Source organism: Chanos chanos, chromosome 4 (genome assembly GCF_902362185.1).
Source record: "Chanos chanos chromosome 4, fChaCha1.1, whole genome shotgun sequence".
Lineage (NCBI taxonomy): Eukaryota > Metazoa > Chordata > Actinopteri > Gonorynchiformes > Chanidae > Chanos > Chanos chanos.
Genome location: NC_044498.1, coordinates 30,958,577 through 30,969,988, shown reverse-complemented (window position 1 = coordinate 30,969,988; position 11,412 = coordinate 30,958,577). Strand labels below are relative to the sequence as shown.

The window sequence follows — 11,412 nt, the reverse complement described above, 5'->3', positions numbered from 1 at the left end:
CAACTCTTGTGGTTAGTTGCTTCACTTGTTTTCCTCGCTCCCATTTTACAACTTAAGAATCTTTCAATCTATTACCCTGCTTAGTTTAAATCACAGATATGGCAGATCCCTGTTAATGGATACCAGTGTATCATCATCTCCTTGGCAACCACACCACACTTGTGTCCTTTACAAAAAAATAAAAGAAACGGCCAAACTTCACTTGGCGGTAATCACCGATTCTATGCAACCACCAGGCTCCTTGTTCACACCGACACCCTTGAGTCCAGGTAGGTTTTTTTGTTGTTTTGTTTTGTTTTTTTAGTGGCCGTAGGATTGCTTATGTAGGAGGTATGTCCGAGTGACACGCACAGTCTGGCCCTTCTGAACCGGTCCCCCTACTCTCAGAGCGGGTCATCCTCGGTAGATCTGCTTGAAATGGTCACATTCGTTACAGTAGCCCTGCTTCTCCTGGTTGGCATAGTGGTCACAGCCTTGAGTTTTACAGCGCTGTTTGCTCTTTTCTTTGGGCGCCTGCGCCCGCCGCCCGTCCCTCTGGCCCCGGCTCAGGCAGTCCGGGCAGAGGTCAGTGCAGCCAGGGGACAGGTTCTTACAGCCGCTACGCCGGCACTGGGCCTGGCTCAGTGTCGGGGGTGGACGCGGTTTTGCCACTCGCTGAAAACCAGAGACAGAAACATTTACTTTGTTACTCTGAGATCTCGATTTGTTCTTTTTCTTTGCACATCTAAAACAAATCGGTACTGATTAAAACTGCCTATACCTGTACAAAGGCCTTAGACACCTATTCATACTAACGCATGGCTTAGCAATTTACAAACAAATACAATTCAACACGTTCCTTTCAAAGCTTTCATTTCAGTACGAATTAAGTTTGTATGTTAAAGGTGCTCTCCAAATCCTCATGCTAAAGCAATGATCTTAAACCGCTATCATCCTGGAAAATGAATGCATGTCAGCATTTACATCTTGTTAAATGCATGAGATACATGAGATCATTTTGATTGTGTTTCTTTCTTATTTTTCTTAAGGCTATGAAGAAAATCCTTCATTACTGTCCAAGTGACACTTAATGAAGTTATAGTTCAGTTGTATTGGTACGTAAATTACTTATTTATGCGTACGAGTTTCTGAGCTGTATAAATGAGACACTCTTCGTGCACATTTTCACATTATCTCTGTGTTTTACAGCTTCCATTCAGCACCAGAAAGACTGAGAGGGGGAATAATAAATTGACATGGAATAGAAACCACTCACTGTGACTAGTGGAGGGGAGATGGGGCCTCTGGTGGCAGCCTGGTTTAGTCTGGCGCTCTGTTCCTTTACGTAGCATTTGTTGCAGTAGCCCTCCAGCATGGCTTTACCCACTGCCCCGCAGCCTTGCCCTCGGCAACGTGGGCAGCTCTGAAAGCCAGCCTCTGATGTGTGTCTGGGCTGTACCACAGCTGGAGCCGCCTCTGCACAAAGCAATCACTCACAGTCAGTCGCATCAGGTCTGTTAAATAACATTTACTAGCATGTTAGCATTCGAGCTAAAAGTAACTAGCATGCTAGCATATGAGCTAAAAGTCAACTGGTAGGTCACTAGCACATGAGCTAACAGCAGTTTGCCAGTATTTGCCTAGCAGCAAGTGGCATGTCAGCATATTAGCATCACATATCATAAACACACAAACACACACACGCATGCACAGTCTTGGTGCATCTTACTTTCAGTTCCTTCACCAAAAACTGATTTCTATTGTATGTGACATGACACTGTGACTGTGAATTTTTCACGTCCATGTTTGGTTTAGAACTGAAACTTTGGTGTTATTCACAAAGAACTAGATTTAGCACAGTCTGCTAAATCTATCAGAGTGGAGAGTAAATGTGAAGTGTGTGTGTTGCAAAGGAGAAAGTAGCTCCACTTACGGTGATTGGTCTGATAGTCCACGAAGCATATCGTACAGTATCCCAGCTTTTCTGGCGTGCCAAAGAATTGACAGCCTGAACGCTTACACTGCCTGGCCACCGGTGTTTGCCAGGTATTCCCGGAGTCCCGTGGGGGAGCCCACCCTGACATGGTGGAGGAGGACGCCTCCGTTTGTGGCTCCTGCCGCTGGCGGGCCTCATCCCTTTCGGAGGCACTCCTCTGCATGCAGGGTTGACAGAGGCCGTTGAATGTTCTAAAGGCTTCCTGCTGACACATGGTGCAGCGTTCCATGTCCCTTTCCCGTTCCCTTTCCCGTTCCCTCTCCCTCTCCTTCTCCCGCCCGCTGGGCAACACCCACTGCCCGTGACCCCAGCCATGCGCAGGGGCAGCTGTGGCGTTGGGAACAATGCGGTTCTGCCGTGCGGCGAAGCAGCGTTCACAGAGGCCGTCGTGTTCCACACTGAGTGTGAACAGACAGTCGGCCGTCTTGCATTTCATGGCGTGCGTTTCGCTGTAAAGGCTCAGGCTAGGGGCGGTGGGAGGGGCCGAACGTGGACTGGGCAGAATTGCTCGTTCTGAGGGTGCCCTACTCCGGCCCTCAGACTCAGATGAGGAGGAGCCAGTTGTTGTCTGGTTGGTGGTGGCTACAGCCTCCATGTTTCTACCTGCCTGACGCTTCTCAAAGCACTCGTGGCAGTGTGGCTGCGTGTCTACCGACACGTAGAAGGTGCATCGAGGAGTAGCACAGCGGATCTCGATGAGTGAGAGCTGGGAGACGGAGAAAGGTGGGGGTCGCTGAGACTGGGGGGCCCATGCTGATTCCTTGTTCTCTTGCCAGCGTTTGTATTCATGGTTGACAAGCTGCAGGTAGTCCTCCATCAGGTTCATGTCCTCTGGGAGGTTGCCCTCATCCAGTCTTGAAGAGGTACAAAGGGAGAATTTAGAAAAATTTAAAAAAAGAGAAAAAAAACCCATACACAATTGTAGTGAGTCTCAAACTACTGTAAGGCTAACTGCTCCATACGATCAGAGTTTATGTCAACTGATGCAACAAGTGATACAAATGGTGCCACTGGTAAAGCAATTTTGCAAACTACATAGGCAGTCATGAGTCAAACAGTAAACAGAAACAAAGCGAGCTAATCATGAACAACATGGCCACTATTGCCCAGTTCACCAGCAAACACATGCACATGACGGCAATAAAGAAACTCATTGACTGCACATCACAAAGTGCAAAGAACAAAGAGCATGCCTCCGTGGAAAGACGTGCGACTCTGCCCCCCCCCCCGACACACAGAGTCACCTGTTAAGCTGAAAGGTTCCTGTGGTCTGAATTAAGGGAGTGGTATTTTGGGTGCATACCTAGCTGCCCTGATGAGACGTGGGCTGTTGTAGCCCAGTGTGTTGATGGGAATTTCCAGCAGCATTAAGTAGTCTTCCAGAAGCCTGTCTTTCTGCTGCTGCTCTTTCTCCATGAGGAAGTGCACTTGGAGCTCCTCAAAACCTCCTCTCCCTGGGTTGATCAATGGCACAGCACGGAACTCTGTTGAAATGAGGGAAAATGCAAAGCTTGATTAGTATGGGGCAAAGACTTTCTCAGTGCTTTAAGAATCAAATGGACTTGTTTTCCCAAATCTACATGCATCCTTACAGACACATTTTAAATAAAGTGCTTCAGATTTACACCAAGAGTTAAACATTCACCTCAAATACAGAAGATCTGACCAATCATAAAGTTGGTTTTGTCTATTCTGTGGGAAAGGTTGCTGGGTAGTGTACACACCTGGGCCACTGTCTTTGATGGTGATAAGTGGAGCAAAGTGCTGAGAATCATAACCGAGGACTATGGGATATTTGTAGCACTCCCCAGGAGGCCAGCGCAGGGGGAGGTAAATACCACCCACATTGAGAGGCGAGAAAGAGGAGCCGGATTTCATACTCCTCAGCACTTGGTCTGTGGAAACAGAATATCAGTTCTAAATTACATAGAACAAAAGGCCAAAGAGGAGTTATATGTTCTGGAATATGCTATGTAACACTTCAAACGCTGGTTGAGGAGGCGTGACTTGTGACAACTATATATGTCACAGAGTCAGAACAGACATGAGGGACACTGTCAAGCAGCTCACAGGATGTTTCCTGAATATGTGATCTCAAATTTATGATTTTTCAATACGAAAACAAAAGCCATATCTGAGCCTGCATATGAAAAAGAGTTATGTTTAAAATGAATGTGGCAGTAGTAGGGTTTCTTATTTTGTATTTATATTTAATTGAAAGTGTGAAGGCTTGGTAAGTTTGCTTTGATTTGAGAGGGAACTGAAAAGTAGAGGGTCAAAGGTTGAAGATGGACGTTACCTGCAATAACAATGATTGGCCTGCGCAGAATGTTAGCAAGGACAAAGATGTGGATGTCCTCAAGAGAGTCAAACTGAAGACCATTACTGCTGGACACCGGAGATGCCATCTCAATGATCTTTTCCCACTCCTCCTCCCAATTCTGCACATCCAAAAACAAACAAACCAAAAAAGCATTTTATGCTGACACATTCAAACAAATGCATATCAGTAATGCAAGTTTCACATTCCTCTGTATTACATGGTTCGCTTCAGACAACACATTGCATGAGAGCTGTTCATGAGAGTTTGCATACTTTTTTCATAAAGACAAACAGCCAACAGCCACAAGACTGATCATCTTTACAAATGTCCGCACTAGTATTCTCTCCATGCAGGGTTCGTCAAACAGTGCAGCTTCAGTCCATACTATGACACTGCTTTACATGCAAATGGTGACTATGGGAGGCGAGAAGCACGAGGATCTTTACCCTGGTGTTGTAGCGTAGTCCTGTCTGGGTGAACTCCTGTGAGTGTAGAAGCTCGGTCTGAAAGCGAGCTCTGAAGTTGCTTGTGTCTGTCTCCTTCAGCGCTGCATAAAGAGCCTTACGCAATACCAGGTCTGTGTCCTGCACACCCAGCATGTACTGGGACGCCGCATGAAGAAGACAGTTCCCATCACCTAAAGAACAAACAAATAAATGCATAAATAAACACACACAAACAATGGACATCAGTTGAGAATGATCATACCTGACCAGGTATGACACTGAAACATGCCTCTGTGTTACTAAAACCATGCCAACAATCCCAGGTCAGCTGTTGTTTGTTGATAACCATGACTAAGGGCATTTAGAATTTCCATAATTCAAACACCATTTCAAAGCCAACAAATGACAGTCAAACCACTTCTGTTTCAGGAAAAAGTCATTACTGATTTACATGTATCCATCACATTCTGACTATACACTTTTTTTTTTTTTTTGAAAAGAGGAACCAAGACTGGAGTTCTATAAATGCACAACTCTCTTCCCACACAACACCTAACACACAAAGCTAAAATGAACTGAACAGTGCACTTCTGTTTATGGTTGTGTTTTTGGCAGTTCACAAGAACTCTTTTTTGCATCAATGAATTTGAGACTGAATGCCCTGATGATACAAAAAAAACTGCAGTGAAATATGTGAAAGTGTGAAAAGGTTTAACACACACCAGTCACAGCTACCAATAAGATTAACCTGTGTGATCAGATTCAATAACAATACAAGCATACTGTCCAACGAAACGAGAGCACAACAAAAATCACATTGTGACCAACTCATGTAGACAAAAACACACACGCTGATTAAAATGGACGTTAAGATTTGAAGATTAAAAGGTCCAATACATTTGCACAAAACAACTGCAGCAACTGCTTCAACACCAGTTTTTTTTAAGCAGATATACGGTATAAAGACTCTAAATCGCTTGAACCAGGTGGACTGGGTCTTTCTAGCATTGTGCAACACATGTGTAAAACACATTAAGGCAATGAGCTATGTCTGAAAAACCCTACACATACTACACAGAGGAACAGAGGAATTTCCCCAGACGTGTGGTTCTCTCTGACTAAGCGCCATACAGCCTGCGTTTCAATTCTGTCTTCCCCTCTCCTCCTCCTTAGACACGACAACCATATTAACACAGCTGGACTTTCCAAAGAGGTGGGGCTAGAAAACAAGACAACGCCACTGCCTCCTTTGATGGACAGTTGACATGGCCAATGGCTGAGCAAATCCGGACATGGCTGATTTGGGGATTTGAAAAAAAAAATCCATTTCCCTTGTGTGCTTTTTTTTTGACAAAAAGGGGAAGTTGGGACTTGCAACGCCATCAGTGTTTCCTCTTTCACACAGTTTTCCTTGTGATGCCAGCATTTGTCAGGGTAGTTCTTTGTGATGCCAGGGTACTTGTCAGGGTAGCTTGGAGTGGCCGGGGGCAGGACAGGGGGCGGAGTCGGACAGCACCTGCACACACCACCTCACACCATTGTCATGAAATGGTGACAAAAAACCTACTGTCAATTTTTTTGAGTTTCCAGTACCTTGCAAGACTATGAGTCAACAATAGTGGAGGGGAATATTATCAAATAAATTTGGACACTTGTGAGGGAACAAAACTTTTTGGTTAAAAAAAAACAAACAAAAAAAACAATCAGGCCTGATTTCTGGGCACTCTCTGGAAAAAAATAAGCTTTTAAAGGTCAGGAATGTAACTACTATTTTTTTTTAATGTTTCAAAGGGAATACACCAGTTATCTCACATATCGGACGACGGAAACTAATGATAGAAAGAATAACAGACTGGTTGTCTGAATTTCCTTTCTCTTTTAGCGAGAGGAAAGTAAAGTTTCCGTGAGTGGGAACCACCCGGCACAAGAAAACATTACCTGTGTCAAGTTCATGGCTTGGATTCGTGAGTGCTGCCTTACACAGCCTGAGGAGAAACAGCTCCACAGAATCACTGCTGAATGCCCATTCAAATCTATGATGATGTATCGATTAAACCCATTAACTCTCATTACTATACAGATTCTCCATGTCTTATTTTGGAGTTTTATATTAGTTTCAGAGTTCAGAGTATTCACTTTTGCTCAATTTATCATTGGTGGTCAAATCCCCCCAAAATAAAACATTCATTAAAAACAACCATTTATTACCATAACATGTCTACTCTGGAACTCAAAAGAACTGTCACTATTTCTGTTGTCATCAGTATTGAAGCAGGCACCATCAGCAGCAACAGAAACAGTAAAATTACTGAGTTTAAACAAATATAATTCTGTTAATTGCAGATGTTTTGATGTTTCTTTAAAAAACCTTGAATTCTATAAAAGGTCCACACATGTGAAAATAAAGAAGACACACCTAATCCACCTCGGAAATACCCACAAACCTCTCTGCTTAACCACATCCTTATGCCAAAGACCAGCTGTCCAATCGCATGCTTACAGTCAGCATGCAGAGAGTCAGCTCGGTGGACACTGGCCTGCAGTGTTCTGAGTCGCTGTGAATCTTTCTGTCACCTGACGGCACAGAGTCTGGCTCCGGCACCAGCCTGCACTCTCAACAGTCCTTTGTTCACTGTCAGCTCAGTGTCAAAAACACAGGGGGCTCAACCATATCCCATTCCAACAGATCTTGGCTGACCTCATGTAGGAAATTCCGCTTTCACAAGAGAGGAAATCAGCACCATAGACCGGGTCTTTATCAGCACATACTAACGGGAAGAAGAGTGATTCTAAACTGATTCACACAACTTTTTTGTTGTCATGAGAGAACTCACAAAGAGTCTGGACAGAGAGAGAGTCATGTTGATTTTGGCCTGTACTTTGATCTGAGGTGAGATTTTAAATCACAGACACTGAACCTTCACAAACAACAGACACATCAGCACAGCCAATAGAATCAAATGGTAGGTAAGAGCCAGGCAGGAACAGGTCAGTGAGACACCATAGAATTTTCCCTGCTATCGCTCTGATGCACAGAAAATGCCCGTTACCTCCAGATCTGAATGAGTCTGTTCTGGTTTACATAACAAAACCATCTCATTTTTTGCAAACATTCAAACTGATTCCATAATGCATAGCCTGTAATGAGAGAGCCCACTTCTCACCACAGTGGCTAACTGTGTCACAAATACATTCAAGTATATAACACTTTCAACTAGATACTACAGTAAAAGGGAAATGTTATGTGTTGATGTGTTACCATAGTAACAGCTGAATAAAAGGGCAATACTACAGATCAAGACCCTAGACTTTCACAATAATAATCACTTTTCAAGGAATAAGAAAGTGTGCTACGTTAATACTGAAAGACAAACACATGCAGTACCATTTGTCCGCAGGGGCACCAGCTTCTTCACCTCCCGACACCAGTTAAGTCTCTTCTCCTGCTCCAGTGAGGTCTGCATAGCCCTGTCCAGGATGGCCGCCTGGATGACCTCACGGAAGGAGTCCGGGAACTGGCTCATTCGGATCATCTCCAGGGTGTAGCGATGCATGCTCCGCAGGTGGTGGAGTAGGCCTCCGCTGGCCGACGGCTTCACCACATCATTGGGAACACGTTCCCTTATCTTCACCGCCTTCAGGAGGTTACTCACAAACAGGAACTTGGGCAGGAAGTTCTGACCCTGGGACATGGCGCTCTCAGAATAGAGAAGACTCCAACAATGTTCTCTGAAAATAGGAAATGAAGAAAGAATGAGTCTCTCTTCTGTCAGTCACATACCATCATGGTCTAGTGTCTTGCCTCACAAGATTACTGTCAAGGGGGGCAGACTAAGTCAAAAGAGTTTTCAAAATTTCCCCACACCCCTCTGTTCGATGTCAAGTACTGAAATAACCCAGGGGTTGTAAAACTGAAGGTGGATTCCGATCTGTCAGAGGGCAGCTTGTTGAAGTAACAGATGAATGGGACAATCTCACACACTGCTGACAACACACTAATGTTGGAGATACTGCTGCTCGATACAGATGGAAACACACTTATGGTATAAAAAAAAAAAAAAACCTCTCAGTTGTTTAAACATACAATAGTCAGTGGAAAATAATAAACAGGATTGTCTGAAAGTTTACAGTTTACCAGTCAGTGTGGTCTGAGTTGACACCAAAAAAATACAGGGAAAACTAATTACTCACAAGTAGTAACTAAAATAAGACGAGCTGGTCCCAAGTGATACGAAGAATGAGCAAAATTATGAAGTCATACTGGGACAAGGGCACGCGCAGTTCTGGCCAAGTTATAGATCAGTGTCTCCAAAAATAACATAGCAAGAACACCTAAAAAAATTGTCACCGTCGGCGGAGTTTGTCTGAGGACACCTTTTATTCAAAAAGGCCTTCGTAAATTTGGCACATAGTCACTAACGTCTTTTAACAAGAATTATCTACGAGACAGCCGCCGGGGAAGGACGTATTCTCAAGACTGGAAAGCACAGACAACGCAAGCATTGGCACAATGGACACGGCTGCGGTTTAGCTGTTGGGTCTCGCATAAACATTGTAACAGCAGTCTTAGATGACGCGCAAATTGCGTAATTAATTTGATAGGGGCCATTAGACAATGCAACTCTTCTAAATTAAAATGCAAAGACAATATTTCCCCACGAACATGAATAATTAATCCATAGTTAATGCTTTAATTGCTGATGCGGTGACGGTGGGTGACGTCTTCGTAAACAATGGCTGTCAAAACCGTGGCATTGAGGGACGTCCAAAAGATGCCAGTGCATCCAGACAGAATTTTGCTTTGTCCATTATACAGACTGTTTTGATTCCTTGGCCAATATCCATCTTGTCAAAACGAAAATCGATTAAAATAAACAGAGACACAAAACAAAAAGTCTTACCTGTTCAATATGTCGGTAGCTATCAACAAAGCCCCATAAGATGCTCTAGCTAGATCACTGGTACTTCAGTTAGTATAACGGCATTCGCCCATAGCGCCTTGAACCATCCGCTGTTTCTACAGTGCTGGCTGCTAAGGTGTCCAACACACAGTGTAAGACCTAATTTAGTTAAAAGGGTTTTAATTAACGTTAACGCGGAAAGACATTTGGGGATTTCCAAGGTACTTTCCACTTTCACAATCTTGTAAACGCAATACTTTGGTTCGCCAGTAGGGCTGCTGGAGCAGGGCGTCGTTACGTTACGTCTGGAATGAAGACGTATGTTACGTTGCTATGTTTTGCCACACCCAGAAACGTTACGTCAGTGTTTGAACTATTTAATGGCACTTGGCATAAAACTAACGACAGATGGCACTACGAAGGTCTATATGCATTTATATGACAATCTCAGCTGAACCACAGACTGACACGTGAAACAAATGTAGCATACAGTAGTGTAACAGTCTTGACAAAGTAGTGAGAATGAGTGTCAACCACAACTGAAATGACAGTTTATCTCAAGCCAGTTTAGACGCTTATTTGAAATCTGGCAAGGATAACAGAAGAAAAGATTAAATGAATGCTAACAAAACGTTAACAAAACACCACGAGAAAAAATACGCCCATACACCCTCATCATTAACTCACTTCACTAATGTACTTCTGTAAACAATTGAGGGAAAGTCCATCTTGAGTTAGTACAGTAACAAACAGGAGACTTTGAAACAAAATTGTTTTCTGAGATTTTGCAGTAATATGCTCTTGCACTGTGCTCTATCCACTTTCATCTTACTTATCCCTTTATATGTGAGTAGGCAAACACAGAGTCTGCCTTCTTTGTGAAGGTAAATGAATACTTGGTCTTTTGGTAGAACACTAGCTTGGTTACTATATTACATGAAAATACTCAAAGCTCTCAAACCATATCTTAGTTTTTACTTCCTTTTATTTCCCATATCAACAGATCCTCACACAGATCTAAGCAATAAATCCCTACATAAATACTCCAATAACTGCAAAACAACAAGTACAATGTTTCTGCAGTGAATCGTGTCTCTTCCTGTCCTACATACCATTTTTCCATTTACCCCAGACAAAGTGTCTCTCTTTCTAACTCTGAGGTGTATGTGTGAAGGGAGATCCCCACACAGCTACACGTTGCCATGGATTGGCTCTCAGACTCTGCAAATGAGTGCAAAGAAGGAAGGCAACCGCTTTTTCCCCCCTCTGATCAAAAAGTAGATAAAACACTGTTGTAGCACAGGAAACTTCACTTAACCACAGAACTTTACTTTACATCTGAATTTCAGCTTCTGAATTTCTTTTGAAGAAAGAGAAAGTCTGATCCGTGAAAGAGTTGCTCAAGTTAAGAAGAAAAGAAAGTACGCATATAAGATGCTTGCAATCTTGAAAATAATGTTTCAGTGCAATGAGTCTTTCCATTTTTTTCACTGAGACAGAATAATGATCATCCATGCAAAAACGATGTTCTCTTACATTAAATGAGCAGTCAGCAATGAAATCAATTACAGTGTCATAATTCACAAACATGAAGACAGCAGTAATGAAGACAGCAGTAACATGACAGATACTCTGTAGTGTAATAACACCTTTATAAATTCTCCCCAGACTTTACATCCCAGCTCAGGCTTTTACAGACAGACAGCAGCAATTCCATGTTGATTTTGTGGTTTCATTATAGGGTATCACTCATTATCACTTTTCTGT

The 11,412-nt window shown here is 43.2% G+C and overlaps 1 protein-coding gene across 1 annotated transcript; it reads right to left on the bottom strand.

Moving 5' to 3' along the window:
* Positions 1-225: 225 nt before the first annotated feature.
* Positions 226-9,718, bottom strand: tnfaip3 (tumor necrosis factor, alpha-induced protein 3). The gene is made up of 9 exons (XM_030771428.1): positions 9,646-9,718; positions 8,130-8,473; positions 4,745-4,935; positions 4,275-4,416; positions 3,700-3,870; positions 3,279-3,459; positions 1,913-2,829; positions 1,256-1,455; positions 226-654 (listed from the first exon to the last, which is right to left on the bottom strand). Exons 2-9 carry the CDS (start codon positions 8,434-8,436, stop codon positions 394-396), a joined length of 2,370 nt encoding a protein of 789 aa, XP_030627288.1. The 5' UTR covers positions 8,437-8,473; positions 9,646-9,718; the 3' UTR covers positions 226-393.
* Between the last annotated feature and the right edge of the window lie 1,694 nt (positions 9,719-11,412).